The following is a 19258-nucleotide window of genomic DNA, read 5'->3' on the forward strand; positions in this document are numbered from 1 at the left end:
CAGGCAATAGCGGGAATCTGGAACTTCAGGCAATGGAGCTGGGTGGTGGGAATACATCCCTCATCTTCGGTCTGCATCCTACCAACCTCGAGGGAAAAAATCTGCCCAACATTGTGTGACATCTACCACCCATGTTAACAAGGTTTGTGGAAATCTGTGTGCAAAAAGCCTGACAGAAGCCTAAAAAACAAACCCATGGTGAAGAAAAGCAAATCCCCCGCTGTTTAATTAGCACAAATGTCTTGTGAGCTGGGAATCTTTTTCTTTTTTTTCCTTCAAGAGCATCAGGGGCCAGAAACTCACACAGTAATACAAACAAAATGTCCCTTAAAATCAACTGGTGCTTTTGGCCAAGCAGAAACGGTTGGGATTTCCAAATATGGCCCATGGGAACATCAGACCAGGCATTCTCGGGAAGCATCTTGGAGCCTGAACTGTCTCCCAAGAATAAAATCCTTCAGTCCAGCACGACAAAAGAGCCATTGCATGACAGTCACTATCGCACAAGCGCGCAAATTAAACAATCAATCAAACGAGCAATACCCTGGAAAACAGCAGAGCAGAGTGCACATCATACCGGCAGCAGGCGAGCAGAGCTGACCCATGGTTGCCTCCCATCACATGTGGGCTGTTGTGTTCCCTTCTCCACCAACATCACAGCAGGTGGGGGTTTCTTTTTGGTTTTGGCCTTTTTATCCAAGTTTGGGGAGCAGGACCCTTTCTTGGAGACAATACAGGTATCCAGCAGAAGTATTTGTTTTGGATTCGGCTGCTATATAAATCAATGGTTATTCTGCAGGGACGTGACAGAGCAAAAAATTAGACGTAAAATTTGCCAGACAGCGAGAAACGAGCTAGAAATTGTTGCTGTCTCTCCTGGGTCGGGGAGGGATTCCTGTCTCAAAGGTTCGGGATTGCGTGTGTGCCTCCAGCTTCACATAATGATGTCCCCCAGGGCAAAAAGAGAAGGAAGACTACTTAAAACCTCCCATGACTTCTTGTCTTCCATTTCTTTTAATTGCTTCAAAGGACATCACTGCTGCCTGTCTGTGGACCAAAACCCCAGGAGGTGATTTTTGGAGCCTGGCTGTGCCACCCCAACACTGGGGCTGAGCAGCTGCTCAGCACCCAGAGGCCCGGATATGTTTGCAAACAGATCGGGCAAACGGCTGCATGTTTGTAAGTGTATTTTAAAAATCAGATCCTGTTGGCAGGCAACTCTCAGACAGCAAGCAGGGCCAAATCCCATGAATAAATTGCTTGGAGCGAGTAGTTTGACGCGCCATTATTCATAACTAATGCAGTCCTAGTAAACAGAAAATGGAGGCCAAATCTGCCTGTATAGACACCAATGACATCATCTGTTTTCATCCTATTTACTGAGCAAAATAAGAGCAGAAGAAGCTACCACCATCCTCTAAAAGGGAAAATGGAGGTTTTGGAGGAACAAATATTCCCGACGGCTCCATGGTGAGCTGGGAGTCTGGAGAGCAGGGATGCAAGCTGAATTCAGCCAGAACAGAAATTTGGTCCCACCAGTGCAAAGACACAAAACCAACCAAGCACCTCTCCCATCTCTGAGCAGCTCTTGCCCAGGGTTACAAAGAGTATGGCTTGCCAGAGTCAAGAGGAAAGCTGGAGCTGGTGGAAGGGACACGGCACCCATAGGGCACCCCCCAAAGGTGGGTCTTCTCCTCCCATTTCCCAGCCAGCATTTCAAAGCAGGTTATGCAGGGTTTTTCAGGAGCAGGCAAGCTGCAGTACACTTCTCAACCTCTCCATAGTGAAGTTATAAGCAAAACAAACAAAAAAACCCAGGGAAGCAAAGAGGATGCAACTGGCTGCCCCTCCACCCAGCACAGCAATTGCAGGCTGCCCAATGCAAACATCAACCAGTTGATTAAAGCAAGCACAAGCCAGAACTCCCATGGTGCTTTCACGCAGCAAAACCCAGCAGGTTGTATGAGCAAAACCCGGGGCATATTGTATGAGCAAAAAAACCACCCTGACTGCAGAAGGGAAGGGACCTTCAAGAAGTGCAGGTCTGCTGACACTGATGCAGCCGCCAGAGCAGCAGCTGCTTGCAAGAAGCGGGGAGGCTACAAACCAGAGCACAGACGTTATTTCTGCCACATTTCCTATGCTCTTTAAGAAATATTTTTATTTCAATTTGGGCAATGCGTAGGAAAATTGTGAACATGGCTGTGACCACTCTTCCCTTGCTTCCTTCCCCAAATAACGCAAATTTTAAAGGCATTTTAGTTGCAAGCTGCTTCTACCATGAAGAGGCCTGCTCAGCTCCTCCAGAATTTACCTTAGGGAAAACCAGAGCCATTGACCTGAAGACTGCCACATTCATCTTGAGCACAAAGGGAAATACTTCTGTAAATGACAAAGAAAATTTATTATGCTGCTTAAAAGTTACAGCCCATTAAAAAAATTGCCCTGATTTGAATCATTGACTTTTCAAAATAAATACTATTCTTTCATCAATAAGCTCAAAATATAAGCTAACCACAAAACCCTTTGGAAAAAAGAAACATAAAAATGATATCTTTACACATTAATAACATCTATTGATCTAACTGCAAGCATATGTCCACATACATAATTTTACCATATCACACATCAATAATACTCCACACTTTTTTCATATTAAACTATGCTATTCCCATGAAACCAAAGTCCTAAGTATTTCCCTAAAAAGGCCCTTGCCATTTAAACGCACAATGGTTGTGTTTCAAAGTATTAACACTAAGAGCATATTTGGTTACGCAGACCGGTATTAACCGTTCATAAAGTGAATGGGGCAGAATCACAGACATGTCACAAAATAGAAATGCTTTTATTTGTCATAAAAACAATGGTATTTTCTCTGTCTCCTTTTGCTATTCATGTCTTCATGTCTCAGACCCTGAATTTATTAAGCAGCCAAAGCAGCTCGGACCAAGCACGGCATTGCCAGCTCTCTGTGCCTCGGCGTTTTGGACGAGGCTTAGCACGCTATAATCTGTTTATTAATGCTTTGAAGAGGGCTGAGCAACAAGGAGAAAAAACTGACAGATGACAATATTATTTAGGCTAATCAAGAATATGATGGATAGGGGAGACCATCAAAGCAAACAACAGAGCCAGGCAGCAAGGAAGCTCGGCGTGGTGATAAATGCAAGGCACTGCATGCTGCAAGGGAGATTTTTAACTAATCACACACATTTCTGCAGTCTAAATTAGCTGAAAACAGCCAGCAAAGTGATGTCAGCCTTCACTCTGCGGCCACAGCTAAAATGGCAAACAAAATGTTAGGTGATTTATAAAGACCTGGGATTATAAAATACGTGACGGTGTAAATCAACAGTATGCCCTGACCTGGTATGCTCTGATCAATCCTGGATATCCTGCATAAAAACAGACAGGGAGAAAAAGGGTTTTTGTTCAGAGACTGGCAATAAAAGCGATGAGATGTGGAGAAAGAGCAGAGTCTGAGACTTTAATTTACAAAGGAGGCGGATAAACAGGAAGAGGAAGGAGGAACAGGGAGCAATGAAAGACAGCCAGCAAATGCTCCGCAAATACGGCAAGGACAGAAGAAGAGTCTACAAAACTGAAAAGGAGACTTGAAGCTGCTTTATTTATGCTCATGTCTTAGTACCTGGTGCACAGCCAGATCCTGGGCTGTGCCGCCTCCAAGCACCCCGCAGACCCAAAACCAGGGAGAGTTAAGAGCACAAATTAAATGCTTTGATTTCTAAGAAGACTCATAGGTGTGTGGTGGCACTGGAGCGTGGTGGGTGAAGGAAGAGCCATGCCGGGGAAAGAGCACCAAGGTCAAGGGAAATGCCACCACATTCATCATGAGGTCTAATGGACAAAACCTGCATCCAGCCAGGAAAACGTGACCTGTTCCCTGCAGGAGGTTGCTCCCGGCTGGGCAGACCCAAGGGTGAACCCATGTCCTGCAGCAGGGAGGCTCTCCCCTGCACCTCTTAGCAGTATTTTAGGTATTTATTGACTTGGGTTCTCTCTCAACCTTTGATGAGGAGCACTGCTTCCAGTCCATCGTTATGAACACAATGCCCGCATAGCTCTCCAGGGCAGCTGCTGCTCAGGGTGGGGAAACTGAGGCAGAGCCCTCACCTTCCCCGACACCATTGGGATGCTCCTCAACACTGTTCTCTCTGCATCCACCAGCTGCATCCTAAAACCACGGTTGCCCAGGGGCAGACGGGCAGACACAAATCCTCACACGTCTCTCCATCTCTCCCCTCCCCATTTTTCTGAGGTCCGGTGATTTCCCAGCTGATGAACACATTACCACCTCATTCGGCAACGCCTCGGAGGCGCTCACGTTTCAGGCCCCGGCGAGAAAAAGATGAAGTATGAAAATCCCTTTCCTTTCCAATCCAGTCCTCCCAGCACCGGCCAAGGAGTGAACACAAAAACGCCTCGGAAAACACACAAAAAACACCGGACGCGAGAGGCCGTGCCGAAGTCGCACCATATGCAGGTGTCAGGGAAAAAGGTCTCCCGTCTCCCACGCCAGGCTGCTATCTCCATCCCACAAAGCCTTCCCTTGAGGGGTTGATACCCAGAGAGGAACCTCTCCTCCACTGACTCATTGGCGACCTGGACCAGGCAGAGAAGTGGTGGAGGATTCACCCAGCTGTGCCCAACAGCACCAAAAAGTATCTGGAGATGGTATCTAGTCTTGGAGGCTTCAGATATGTCCATGCTGACATGGAGAGCTGTGCATAGGAGCCCCTGTCAAGATATCATCTCACCATTCAGCTACAAACATCACTGGGGGCATTTTTGTCACAGGCATCACTAGGAAAAGCACAGTCCCCTTTCCCTGCCCTCAGAGCTGCAGCAAAGGGAGAAAGGCATCGGGTCAGGCCAGGAGTTAAACACTACCCCAGGGCATCTCCTGGTGACATCCCTGTCTGCAAACAACTACATTTTCTTTTCAGGGAGGGTGCAGCACATTAAAACCCATGAGACACACTGGGAGTTTACCCCACCTCTGAAGCCAGTGACTCCAGAGCTCCTGTTTGGGGTACTATTTAGGAAAAGTGAGACAAACACCCACGGTGGTGATGGAGAGAATGTCTGGTCCTGCTCTAGGAAAAGGGGGCATGTCGGACAACTTTCACCTTCATCTAAGATCCTTGAGAAAAGCATCCACTCTGCCAGCACCTCAGGCCAACTGAGACTGATGCTCCTCAGGAAAGGTCGTGAGTCTCCTCCCTGAAAGCCTTTTTGGAAAGGGAAGGGATTTACAGCAATTATGGCACTGTTCATCCCTCCAACACCCTCGTAACCCCAGGCAGAGCAAAAAAACCCCACAGCTCCACTCCACGCTGGTTTTTCACCCCATAAACAGAAACAGGCTGATCACACCAAATTCGTGCAAGATTTTGTGGAATGTGCAAAAGAAAATGGGACAGAGGTTTGTTTAGCAGCGACAGCTCAGTCCTGCCTCTTTTGACATTTGCTCCGAATCAGTGAACTGCACAGCATTTGAACTTTTGTTTAGACAGATAGGCCTGTGTATTTAGAAATCCTTGAAACTCATCCATCTGCAAAGACAGCAACTCTCGATAATGCAAAAGCTCTAGCTGGGATGCTGAGCTCAGCAGATCTCTCTACAAATGATTCCTATTAAAGTAAAAAATTACAATGCAAGCGTCTATTAGACAATCCAAGCCTGACATAAAAAAGGAATTAAAAAAACATAATATGTTCGTGCCAGCCATCTTTATAGACCACTGAGGAGCTCAGGGAAGGCATTGGGACACCCCTTCTCCACCATCTGCCCCGTGCCCAAACTACCCAGAGCAATGCAGCCTCCACCACACCTGGGACCATCCTGGTGCAGTCGCCCTGATGGGGGTTTGCTTGGCTCTTCAATGCCTCTAGAAATGGAGACCCCAGCCTACTTGCCTGACAATCACTTTGGACATCCAACCACTCTTCCCATGAGGATCAGCTCTCCCAGCACACACCCTGAACCTCCCTTGCTGCATTTTACACCCAGTGTTTACTGCCCCAGGGACACAAGGGCTGGTTTCCCAGGGAGCTTTTTGCATCTCTGAAAGCTTACAGGTTTTTTTGGGTTTTCTCTTCTCCAGTCTCAGTGCTCCCAAATCGTGGCCTTGGGGATCTGGGACATGCTCAGGTCCCTTGCTGGTTTGTCCACTACCAGCATCAGCAAAGCACTTAGAAACTCATCACAGGTGATAGGTGCAGCCATACACCAGCACTGGTCCTAGTCCAACCAGCATGGGCACCGAGGCACAGCTATTAGGACCAAAGGGAAAACACAACCATCCTAACCAAGAGCCTAAAGACCACCTGAGGGAGAGTGAGCTTCAGGAGAGCCCTCCCTGCAATTTCCCCGGCTGGGGCAAGAGGGTAGGATGTGCTGGGGAGACCCTGCCAGCGCCATGTCCCCTCTCCCTCCCGGCACACCAGGCAGCAGCAGTGCGCTCAGCTCCCAGATCCCTGCCCCCCTGCAAAGCCTAAACCAGCAGATTATCACGTTAACACTTCAAATGTTTAATTTCCTGCTCCAATTACACTGGTTTTGCAGCAGGAGAGGCAGGAGGGGGGGAACAAACGAAAACAAGCCGGGTGTTTTCAAATAAACCCAGACCAGCTTTGAGACCACCGGGCTTCCCCCTCCGCTCTCTGGCCAGGGATGGGGGGACAGTGCTCATGCCGGCGAGGTGGCTGGATGTAGGCATGGGAGCCACCTGAGTGCTGACCTCTCAGGCCAGCAGCACAATCGCTCTCCATCCCGCTGCTAAAATGAAAAGGTCCTTTTGTTTGGCGGCTCCAGTGATCTCCACAGCACTGCAGAAACATTTGCTGCACCACAAGAAAAACAAGGCAGCTGATGTTTACAGAGCAAAACGGTACCCTGCTGCAAAGAGGGGCCAAGGGGAGCATCAAGGAGAGAAAGGGGATAGGGTAGGAGGAGGGCAAAAATAGTGGGAGTAGGGAGGGGAGTGTGTGGGAGTGTGGAGGAGTGATGGAGCGAAAGATGGAGGGATGAAAAGCACAGAGGGGACCTTAGGGAGAGGGAAGGCAAGAGCACAAGAAAGGGGGAAAGGTAGTGGGGATAAGGTGAGGGCATGGAGGAGGAAAGAGGGATGAACAAGGAGAAGAAAAGCACTCAGAAAACTTCAGGCTGTGGCCACATGCAGGCTTCAGCGGAGCTGCCTCCGCCTGGACACTCTGCCACATCCATCGGGTTGCTCAATCCTCCCCAGAGGAAAAGAGTGATCTGGAGGAAAAACGATATCCCAACCCAGATGCCTTGCAGGGCAGCAAGTCCAGCTTGAGCTGCTCACAAGGGATATTAAAAAAATAAACCCATCCCAAGCAATCGCTCAGCCTGAAAGCCCTGCTGGCTGCTTGCAGGGAAGAGCAGGACTCTGGGACTCAAAACCCCATGCAAAATGCACAGTGATGGCCCTGCAGCATCCCTCTTCACCCCTGGCGGGGAAGGTGCCCCCCCATCGCCCTTGGCTGGGCTGGGGCAGAGGATCCCAGCTGCCTGCGGAGCCAGGGATGTTTTTCCCTCGGTGCCCTTCCCGGAGGCTGCCGTTATTTATAGCTCACTGAGTACACGCGCCCCACCAAGCTCACGGGGAAGGAGGCAAGGAAAAAGGACCGACCTTGGGGTCGGGGCCAGGAATAGCCGCCAATGGCCAGAAATAGCGAGTGCCATGTTCAGCCCTGGTTCTTCGAGAGCCGCTGGATCAGAGCACGGTGTTTCCAAGATTTCAGCCCCAGCCAGGATAGGATTGATTTCTCCTTCAGCCTCATGTTCCCCCCGCCCCAAGACACCCCCCCCATAGCTGCTCTCCAGCTCCAAAAAAGCTGCCGGGTGGATGGAGCAGGTGGGAAGGGGCAGGAAAGCAATCCAGCGGCGGGGAGGGGACGACTGACCTCCGGAAAATGTGCTGGAAAAGCAAGGGAGGCAGGTCGCGAGGAGGGACGGGTTTCAGCACCTGCTGCCGCGAAGCCCGACGCTGACCTGGGAAGGGGCGACGCAGGGGAGCAGATTCCAGAGGATTTTGGCAGTGCGCAGTGATCGGCGCGCAGCTCGATGACTCCTTTGGGTGCTTGCGAGAATCTCAGCACATGAGATCAACACGGACAGTGTGCAAGGCACGGAGATTGTCACGTGTGCTCCTCTGTCCCCCTGAGGAGGCTGCAAGCAGAGACAACTGCCTCCTCATCCTGGGTGTGCAAGGTGTGGGCATCCTCCCCATCCCTCCGAGCACATGCATGTATGAACATTGTGTCCATCTGCACATGCAAACACAAAGCCTGGTGCATGCCACTGCATCCAGCCCACACGCAGAGGACTTTCCTGGCTGCCCTGGCAGGACCTGCCTGCTAACACCCTGGACCCCAGCATGCCCCCCACCCACCCACCTTGCTCTGTGAGTGGTTGTGCTGGAGCTGCCTGTCCTGAGGATGCTGCTCCCAGATCAGGGAAGGGTGGCTGAACCCTTCCCGCCAGGATTGCTGTTGGTTACGGAGACCATGGGAGTGGGAAGGCCTGATCCTGCTGCCTCCAGCACCAGCCCCCAAAGCTCAGCCGCTGCTGGATTGACACTCAAGCACCATGTCGATGGGCCAACACTTGGGCAGGTAAATGGAAGATGAAGGCAGACAGGGGAGCACAGTGCAGCCCGTGCAGAAGGCTGAAAGCCCTGGGTGAGCTAGCCCACTGGCTAGCTGGCCTGCAAAGGATATCACCTTGAGCTCCCTGCAGAGAGGGCACCCTCAATCCCTACTGACCAAGAAGAAGATTGAGCAACTCTTCTCCCATCCTGCCTGTGTACTGCCCTCCCTGGAGAGCTTTCCAGCCACCTTCAGGGTGCTGAGGGAGAGATGCTGGTGTGGCTGCATGAGTTAGGACTCTGTGGCTCTTCCCTTGCTCCCACCACCTCCCAGGAGAAACACAACCTCTCCCTTCTGCGAGGTATCCCTGTGTGGCTGCTGCTTGCCTGTGTTCTGCAGCCATAAGACCCTCACCCTGTGCAGTGCTGAAGGGCTGAGGTGCAGGAAGAACCATCCCTGGGCTCTTTTCTGTGGGGTTTTGAGCCCCATTTTGGATATGGAGGGAAATCCAGGGCTCACCTGGTCCCGCTTCCCAGCTAGACCATCACAGCATGGACACATGGCAAAGCACTAAACCAGGTCTGTGTGGTCTTTCACAAGAGCTCTGGAGAATGCTCCAAGCACCATCCATCTGATCGCAACACAGCAGATATCCCCAGTGACAGACAGGGAGAATATCCCCCCACCCTGTTCCATAAGAAGCCTCTCCTGCTTAATTTCCTCATCTCGATGCTGTTCTTCCCAGCCCCTTGCTGCTTTTGGGTACTGGTGCTGAGGACGGCTGTGTGAATGCACCCGCAAAGAGCTGGGCACGGCAAAGCCGGGCAGGGAAGGAGGCAGCCCACGGAAGTCACCCAGCCCAGAGGGATGTGTAGCATTGGGCAGGTCTCACTGGGTGGCAGCAGGTTGTTCTTGCACAGCTAGGGAGCAAAAGAAGGGCCAGAGAAGGCAGAGAGAACGAACAGAAACATAAAGGATGCCCTAAGCAAAGTGTTGAGTAGTCCAGACCTTCCTACTTCTTGCAAAAATATACGTGCATGCAGGTATTTCAGGGTGGGGTAGGGCTTGTACAGGGCTGGTGGACACAGTTTCTGTAGGTGTTCCACATCACCCCCAGCTGTCCCTTCTCCTATGGCAGCTTTGTGCACTGGTCTGCAGGGTGGCCCACTGGATCCACTCCCTACCAAAGCGGCCGAAAGAACTGTGGAGACAGCTGTTGCCATGAGCACATAGCAAGTCTGTCAAATACACCAGCTGGGGGAAAATCACCCGTCCAACCATGCAGCACCAAAGCCCCCTCCCCAAACCCATCCAGGAGCAGCAGCATCCCCTTGAAACTTCTCTGGTTTGCAACACACCTCTAAGCTCAGAGCATGTCAGCCCGGAGAGCAAAGGCTTAACAGCATCAGCTCCAGGTGAGCCGTGTGCCAGTGGGGCCAGGACAAGGGCAGGGAGGTTTGTGCATGCATATTTGGGGCAGAGCTGGCCCTGGAGAACCCGCAGGGGCCTCCCTGCCCCCCGCACCATGCAAAACTCAGCCTCTGGTCCAGGGATGGGTTGTTTTTTTCTGTTTAACAAACTACTCTCCAGCCTTGTAAGGCGAGTCCCCACGGCGCCCAAATAAGCCGAGTATTTTTGGCCGCTCTCCCTGCAGCCTTGGGCTGGCCTTTGGGAAATGCATACCCTGCAGCCCTCCGTGCCCTGGTAATTGAAGAGGCTGCCGCTCCTCCGGGCCAGAAAAGGGATTACAGGACACGCTTAAGGGCTTGAATTCATAACCTTCAGCCTCTCCCCAGGCTCGGGTCCCTCCCGCCTGAATTGCGGCAGTGGTACCGCTAGCCGGCAGCACCGCCAGCATCTCCATCCCGGGCATCCGAAGGGCACGGCCAGTGTTTGGGCTTCAAGCTGGGGCAGAGCATGTCACCCTGCCGAGCTGCTCATAATTAACTGGTTTTGAGTCTGCAAGGAGACAAATGACTATAATTTAACAAATAGACTTTATCTTAAAACGAACGCCTTACCCAACACCTATTGATTCCTGCTCCCCCTCCAGAGAACTCTCCGCAATTAAGTTGTCACATCCCTAATGCCCACGTAAAAATGAGCCAGCTCCAGTGTCTCCCAGAAACCCTCGCCCGCGCAGGATTACAAAACCCAGCTGCTGAGTTTCCTTTTTACCCCTGAATTAGCCAGAGATGAAATTTATCTCGGTGGTAGACAGCAGAGCTTTTATCTGCATTCCTCTGGCTGCCACGCAGCTTGCAGACAGCTCGTGATTTGCCGTCCTCTTCCAAACTGCTGATGGTTTTGCACAAAAGCCAGGATGGTGCCCTCCATGGGCAGGGCATTGGGGAGAGCAGAAACTAATTTTTTTGGGCTTGTAGCCCTGACTGCTGGGACAGAGGGGCATGCTGCAGGGGGGGGTGTGCGGCTGGTAGCACCCCATCACCCCGACGGGTTGTCACAGGGATGCCGTGGGCTCCTCTGTCCCATGGCCCATCCCTGCCCTGCTGGGAGTCCCACTGGCCTGGGACACAGGCTGAGCAGCCCTGAATGCATCCCATTAGCATGCCATGCCTCAGTTTCCCCCTCACCACAAAGAGCCTGAGTGTTGCTGACACCCTTGCCAAGCAGAGGAACAGCAGCGCAGGTCCCAGGGACACAGTGTGTTTGCCACTGAGAGTGACTTTCTTTCCTGAGAGCAGGTGAGGCGAGTATAAGAATTGCTTTTCCTCTCCTCAGAAGGCCAATTAAGCTGCTGTCTTTAATACCCAGGCTGAGATCATCACCATGACAAAACAACGTTTCTCTTGCTCGCCAGCGGAGTGGCTCAGAGGTTAGCAAGCTCAGCCAGAGCTGCTGTCTCCCCCAGACCCTCCCAGGAGAAGCCAAGGGGAGATGGGAGGGAAGGTGAAAAAGCCCTGGGCATGCAGTAGCACCACAGAGTGGGATTCAGCTTCCAGGACAGGCGATGGTGCCTAAAAATCCTGAGGTTTTGCATTTCCAGCACCCCAGCCCCGCTCACAGGGAGGATTTCTATCCCACTGCTGCTCACCAGGAGACAGGGGAGGGCAGCCGAGAGGACAGCACTAAGGAAAATAGCAGCAGGGGGAAAAAGCCATAAGAGAAACTCTGGTGCCAAAGATTAGGAAGGGATCTTAGAGATTTAACAGAGATTGGGGAGCTAGACCTAATTACACGCCATGCAATCGAGCAGCGAGCCACCAGCTGCTGTTCGTTTCACCGATGCAGCATATAGATTTGATAATCGCTGCCATGTAGCAGGGATAATCTTCCCCTCGCCATCTCTCGGCACTTATTTCACTGCTGGGAGAGTTGCAACCAGCTCTGCAGAGAGCTCTGCACCCATGAGCAGAGCCAGGAAGGTTTAGGGGTGCAGATACGTGTGCCCAGATAGATGCTCAGCCCTGCTGCAAGGGTGCACAGTGGCGGTGCTGGGCAGGGTGCATGGCCATCTCCGTGGGTCCCCTGTGGGAGCATCCTACCCCAAAACCTCCTTGCAAGGGAGGACTCGGTCCTCTTCACTGGTGAAGACAGTGTCATTTATTGATAGTGTCCCCTTGAGGCAGGCAGGGGACTAAGCAGATGCATAAGAAAGGCTCTGCAAAGCACAATAAAGGCAAGAGGAAAAGCGACACTCATAAAACACCAAACGCCAGGAGTTAATAGGGGGCACTAGGGGTTCCATGGCTCTCTTCTACGACCTAAAAGGACCTCGAAGGAGCTCAGCATTGCAGTCATTTTACCCATGCATGAAACCCGGACAACTGTTTGTTCCTAGGAGGACAAAGTGGCCCCCGTGCCCCAAGTGGCAGGGCTAGGTCCGCACCAGTGCTGCCAGGAGGATGATGGCGGGTGTAGAGCCGTGAGTCCCCCGCAGCCCCCAGCTCCCATCCTCTCTAGTACGTCAATCAGGCACCTGCCAACACGGCCAATTCACTTCCATTTGGAAAATTAAAGAAATAAAATGAATCGTTTGCTTAATTTAAAAGGGTGGCAGGAAGCAAAGACGCCTTGGGCCTGTGCCAGCACACAGAGGTCTGCTGCTTCTGATCGACTGCAGGGTTTTGCTAGAGGAAACATCGGTCTCTTCCCCTCTTCTGGCTGCTGGACCAAACAGTCCCTAACTGGGGGCTGCGGGGGCTCCCAGTCCACACCCACCAGTCCCTATGCTCCAAGACTTGGCAGGAGTGGGCAAGCACAGGGGTCCTCAAACCAGTGATTCCCACCACAAACCACATCTGAGGGCCACAGGGACCAGTTTTTGCCCTGGGAATACTGCCCCACTAGTTAGCTGGGAGGGTGAAACAGCTGGGACCGCTCAGCATCACTACCTCCTCGAGGGCACCTGGAGTTTGGGCTCTGCGCCTTTGGGGCATTGTTCCCCAGGACTCACTGCCACAGCACAAGATGGGAAGGAAGAAGCAAAGGTAGCGGTGAAAATGACAGGGAGGTGCAGGGCAAGCATCTCCAAAAATGCCTCTCTCTGCATCCCTATGGGCTCAGCTCTGAAAATGCCCCCCTCCAATTTTCATGATTTTACAGAAATTACAGGAAACACTTGCTGTTTCTCCTTGTCTCAGCTGCTCTCAGCTCTGGGGCAAACTTCTGCTCACAGGAGCTGTCCTCATCTGGGCTCTGCAGCCTCAGAGCCTGTAGGATCCGCTCCTGCTTTGTCCTGGCTAAGGGAGAAGGAGACACCGGGAGAGGACCCTGCCCTCCAACCAGCTCTCTGAGGCAGGACTGAATCCCAGGCTGTGTCCTTCCCCCTCCCCAACGTGTCTTCCACACTTGCAAGACACAAACATCATCTCTCATTGCTTTTTTCCTCTTCTCCCCCCTAACCAAGGCGAATCCCCAAATCCCAGCTCCTTCCTGCCAAAGACACGTGCACCTGCAGAGCAGCTGGTGCCAACATCCAGAGCAGAGCCAAGCACAACAAACGGGCTAAAGAGCCCTCACTGCACAGAGACCAGCTTACAAAAACAACCGTATTTCACCCAAACTCTATTAAACTGTCCTGGGTTATTGCTCCGTTTCCTTTCCCACCACTGAGGATCAAATGAGATTTCTGCGGCTACACAGAGATGCTCACACATCTTCCCTTCAGCTGCCCCTTCTGTGCTCCGCACGGGGTGAAACCCGCCATGGGGCAGCACAGCTTTGCATGCAAATAATTCCCTCTCAACAATGACTTTTTCATGTTGGGAAAAATACAACCGGAAACACATTCCTGTGCAGGGTTACCCAATGGGTCACCCAAACCCTCTGCAAGGGCCCAAGAGAGAGTCCTGCAAGCTGGGGTCTCCTTGCAAAGCCCAAACAATTACACAGGCTTCAAAGCCAAAAGGGACTGGTGTGATGGTGATACCAACTGGCACAGCCCTGCCGTGTCCTGACACTCTTCACCCGAGAGTGCCTGCAAGCTCCAACCCTGCTCTTTGTGTGGCAATTAATGCAACAGGGCATTAACCGAGGAACAGGGCACTGCTCTCTTCCCCTTCCCTGTGAGCATCCCTCTCATTTTACCTTCAAGCTTCTGGGTTTTCCTCTGGTAGACTTAAAAGTCAGTTGCAAAGTAGACTCCTTGTTTACAAGTCAGAGGATTTAAAAGCCATGTAGGAGATTTGGGGCATGGCTCCCATTAATTTCACCAAGTTTTACACATCTAAGCCTCAGCCATCAGTTTCTAACAAAACTGAGGCTCGCTTCAAGGCAAACAATAGCCACGAAAAATGAACTTTGCTTCCACAGGCTTTTTGAAATAGAAGTATCTGAAATGCAACAGTTCTTGCAGGCACTCGGCAGGCTTTGCAAATAGATAAGGGCGTTTGGAAACTAACATGAAAATTTCCACTGAGTGTCTTGTCCCCAGTATCTGCACACACACACCCCCACCGGCTCAGCCATCAGCAGTGTCGGGAGAGGAAACGCAGAGAAAAGTCCAAGAAGTTTAATGAACTGTCACAGCTTAACAAACTAATCCCTGCTTATGTTCACCTCATCCCAAATGAGAGGCTGGGAAAAAACAAGCGTGCAACATAAGGCAGCTATCTCTTATCTGCTCTGTTACTCTGTATGGGCAGATGATTGAGCAGACTCCTGGGTCACGGCAAGGCATTGCTTGCTCCTGCACAATGCACATCCAGAACTGAGCAAATACCTCACAATAATTTCCCATGAAAAGTTTGCATCTGTTTTCCAGAAATACTTGAGCTAAAGGTAAGAAATGTGCATGAGAGCAGCATGGCTTACAAAATGCTCATGAAAAGACAGCTTTGAACTTGACATGAACATGCATTCAGCAGATCGGGTGCAGAAAGAGTCCTCACCCTTGTGCTGTTTGTTTGTGGTACTGGAGTTGTTCCCCTGCCAAGAGCAGGACCACAACTGAGGGAGCCAAGGTGGAGCAGAGCAAAGGGACAAAAAGGAGGAGGTGTTTTCCTCCTGCCTGCACCAAGAAAGATTTTGCAAAGGTTTTGGGGAGAACATTGTGCCCCCAGAAAAACCTAAAGCAAGAGCCACCAGCACATCTGCTGCACTCCCTGAAGCTGCAGGGAGACCAGCATCTTTATCCCTGCATCCTTGTCCTCAAGAGGCAGGACTGGGTGCCTCTCCAGCAAGCAGAAAAAAGGCAGGTTGCTGCTGCCGGAAACTCTGGGCAAGCTGCTCCTGAGTGATGTAAACATTTGTTAGCAGGAGGCACTGGGTAAATAACTTACAGCAGTGCAAACAACAGCAAGTAGCATTTTCTTGGTAAAGCAGCACCCAGGCTTTCAATCAAAGCTCAAGGCGATATTTTCTTAGGCTCTTTATTGAGCTATCAGAAGGCTTTACCTCTCTCACATCCCTTATATGCACATGCATGCATGCATACACATGCACAAATTCCTGGTCCCCAAAATCCTCCCCTCTACACAAACTGCTTCCTGGCAATTCCTGGAGCAGAAAGGGGAGAAATTTGTGTGAAACATCAGCCGCTCCTCACTGGCAGCTCTGATCTTCATAAAAGCCAGTGCCTGAACGCAGCATCATATTCTCATAACATGGGCAATGTTTCAGAGATGCCTGCAGGACAGCTGGTACCAAACTGGAAATGACTGCAATGACAGTGGGACGCAGGTTTGGCTGAGCAATAAAGCCTGGGTGCAAATGCTAAATCAGATGGTAATCCTGTATCTCAGCAAGAAGGTGGGGCTTGTTTGGGGTTTTTTGGTTTGTTTTTTTTTTTTTCTTTTCATCTAGGTATTGCTTTTCTGATATTGCAAAGAAAATCCTGGTTCCAGCTGCTGCTGGCTTGCTCTAAGGTAGTGGAAATACCAGCTATGTTGTCAATCTGTCTCAGAGGGGTGACATTTTGTCTCCCCTTTCTGTACAAGTTTCTAGGAATAGGTTAAAAATTTTCAAGAAAAACTAAAGTGCACAGAACAGCAAAAAAGGAAAGAGCTGGGGAAGCTGGTGGTGAACCCCAGGGGAGCGGTGAGGAGGTAGGAGGTTAGGTCGCACAGATCTACTTTTCATGTCTTCTCTGAGAAGACATCCAACGGGTTCAGTTCAGACCCCCGTAGACGCTAACACAACACCCAGATGAAATGGTTCTCTGCAGGAAAGCAAACAGGGCGACAGGATCTGCTGCCAAACCCTTATGTCTCACAGAGGGAGAGAGGGGAGAGCAAGAGGAAATGAAAAACAAATCCCAGAGCCGGGGATGTGCCGAGGGGTGGCTGCGGCATGGTGTTATCTTTGTCGGCAGGGTGGGCTCTGCGGGGGTCACCGCGGGAGAGAGGATTAAGTGCTCGCATCCAGAGGGGCGGACATGCCTTCGTAAAGGCCGGGGGAAAGGGGAAGCTGCTCTGAAAGCTGACAGGAGGGCAGGTCTTGCTGGAATGGTTTTACTCCTGGGGGTTGCATGGTTGGCCGAAGCAGTGGTGGGACCTGGAGAAGATGACCACCACCACGTTGGTGGTCTCCCTGGCTGGACTCTGCCAGCCGAGCTTCCCACGGAGGAGACAACCCTGTGCCATGGGATGATGCCCACCTAGTTTGGCACAGCCAACCTAGGAAGAGCAAAGGGTATGCACACAGAGGAAGAAAGGGAAAAGGAAGAGGTGAGGTGAGAGCATTAAAATATAAATGAGACGAGATGACTGTGTAGATACTTTTAAACCTATACAGATGGGAAGCCACAAGTAACCAGGTCTCCACACACCATTAGCACATCACTTATTAATCACCCATTAATGAAAGGGCTGCAGATAGCAGAGTCCCATCTTCTGCCACTATGATATTTTTCAGCCATTCCTCCTTCCCTATCCAATTTTATTTCAAGAAATTCCCCCAAAACCTAACACCCAAGAGCTGTGCTTTTTTTTTCTCTTTTCCTTTCTTTCAATCAAAGCTTTAAAAGAAACAAACACAAGCAGAAGCAGCTCCACAGCAAGCTTCCATCTAGTCCTTCTCCCATGCAGGACTTGCTGCACACCAGTGAAAGCCCAGAGCCTCTTTAGAAACTTGCACGTAACTTCACTTTCCAGCTCTGCCCACAAAAGCACATTCAAACTTCTAACCTTTTTTATTCCAGGCCAATTATTTGGAAACTGAGCCCAAGCCCCATAGAATTCATTATGTCTCTCTTACTATTTGCTGGAAGGTGTCAATGGGCCAGCAAGTTGCTTCCATAAGTCTCTGGTTTTCACCCATAACCTCTGAGCTGACTGCCTCTCCTGCTACAGGTGAGGCACTTAAAGAGTAATCCTGCATTGGTGTTGAAAATAACAGCACCCACTGCTAATATGCATAAGTTGCAAGGTATGAGTATCTATATTGGCCTTTGTTGTTTCAGAGAAACAACTTGCTTTCTGGGTTCAGTAATAATTTCAGCAAAATCATGGTCACAAGAGATGTAGTTTTGGAAGAAGCAAGCAACTCATCACTCTGCTATTTATAAAACTTTAAAAATACATGTACAAACGTAAAAACACACCACCACCACCCCCCCCGCTCATACACATACCACCTTATTTGATCAGACCTCATAAAAACCAGATGCTATCTTGGAAACTAACTTCCTTGGGAAAATAAACTGCCTGTAGTAAATCCCAGGGCCAGCATGGGCAGCTGCCCCGGCACGCTGTCTGCGTGAGGCTTGCCACTTTGCAGATGACTCGGGACAAACAGGGCAGTGTTAAAGCTCTATGCAAAGCAGGAAAAAACAGAGAGAAGCCATGAAAATTTCACAACAACTGCTAGCAGGGAGCTGGGCTTGGTGCTGGGGTTTTGGGGTGATGGAGGCAGCCGAGCAAATTAAAAAAATCCACAACCCACGGATGTCAGCAGGTTGTCAGTGTCTCAGAGGCACCACCATAAAATCCGCACGCCGTAAAGGCTTGCTGGTCGGTGGGAGGGCTGGCGAGAAAGAAAACAATGCGCTGGGTGACAGCGGAGTCTCTGCGCAGGGAGGCTGTCAGCACCCGGAGGTGGCAGCGAGCCCCCTGCTCCGCCAGCCCAGCCTCCAGCAAACCACGCCGGAGCGTGCAAGTGAGCGGGGAGCAATTGCATGTGGACTCGAAAGCGTGCGGGGCTGCTTTCGTGCAGGCATGGAGCACCGGTGGTCTTGCACAGCCCTGAGCTGGTTGCATCACGCTGCCATCAGCCAGGCAAACAGCATCGTCAGGACGGAGGGTCACCCCCGGCGCTCAGATGCTCAGCGAAGCTTCCCAAACTCGCCGACGGAAATGAAAGCGCGCCGAGCGCGGAGGGATGCCTGTCCCGGATATTCGGCACAAGGAAGAATGTGGAGTTCTTGGAGCGGGCACGGCCACCCGCAGCTGTGCAAACAACCCCGCAGAGAAGGTGACTTACCTTGGCCCCCGGCCGAGATCGCAGACCCCCCGCCTCCAGGAAGCCTTCTCCCTTGCCCAAAGACGGGACAAGCAAAGCTGAGGGCTGTTTCCCAGCGGGAAGCTGCCGTCTCACAGACCAGCACATTAAATGAGCTGGCTCGGGTTAGGACCAAGCACCGATAGCCACCGTCAGCCTGACCCAGCCTAGTGCATAGCAGTTGCTTCTCGGTTTCAATTTATCCCTGCAATCGAGGCGAGTTTCTCTGCCAGCAGAAAAGCTGCGGCAGCAACTGCAGGCAAGAGGGTTCACTGTGCTGCTTGGGTCTCATCCCCCACCACAGCATCCCCCCAGCACTGCAGCCCAGGAGGGATCCTGCATACAGTTGGATGGGCGGGAGTAATGAGAGGCCCTGATCCAGGAAAGCGTATGCTGATCCATCAGCACCTGAGTACTCCTGACCCCTGTCATCTAGAGGAAACTAACTTCAGATGGTGAGAGAGGGAGGAAAGGAGAATGATCTACACCAGATCTCGGGGGAATCAGATGCCCCAGGGCGGGCTGGCCAGAGGTCGCACAAGAAAACACCATGTTGGAACCTGGTTGTGACCCCGAGTGTTGACAGGTCCCAACCTGGTCCCCTAAAGACCATACCGGGTGCTGCAGGCAGGAAAGGAAGAGAAAGAGCTGGCTCTGGAGGCATGGGCCATACTCCTGGCTCCACTGCAGCTTCCCAGCCCCGGCACCAGAGGTGCGGAGC

At 51.4% G+C, this 19258-nt stretch overlaps 1 protein-coding gene across 10 annotated transcripts in view; it reads right to left on the reverse strand.

Annotated features, from left to right (window-relative positions):
- CNTFR (ciliary neurotrophic factor receptor) overlaps positions 1–19258 on the reverse strand; it is a 209881-nt gene that overhangs the window by 117452 nt on the left and 73171 nt on the right. For 2 of the 10 annotated variants that reach the window (XM_074813720.1, XM_074813721.1), the window contains 2 exons: positions 3367–3395; positions 2315–2382 (listed from right to left, as the gene is read on the reverse strand). The exons of 7 other annotated variants lie outside the window; for them this stretch is intronic. In XM_074813720.1, coding sequence (XP_074669821.1) covers positions 2315–2382; positions 3367–3395 — 97 coding nt within the window. Of the gene's footprint in view, positions 1–2314; positions 2383–3366; positions 3396–19258 lie in introns of those variants that run through there. One more of the 10 variants, XM_074813726.1, reaches the window with a different exon arrangement.

The sequence above is a fragment of the Strix aluco genome, chromosome Z (genome assembly GCF_031877795.1).
Source record: "Strix aluco isolate bStrAlu1 chromosome Z, bStrAlu1.hap1, whole genome shotgun sequence".
Classification (NCBI taxonomy): Eukaryota; Metazoa; Chordata; class Aves; order Strigiformes; family Strigidae; genus Strix; species Strix aluco.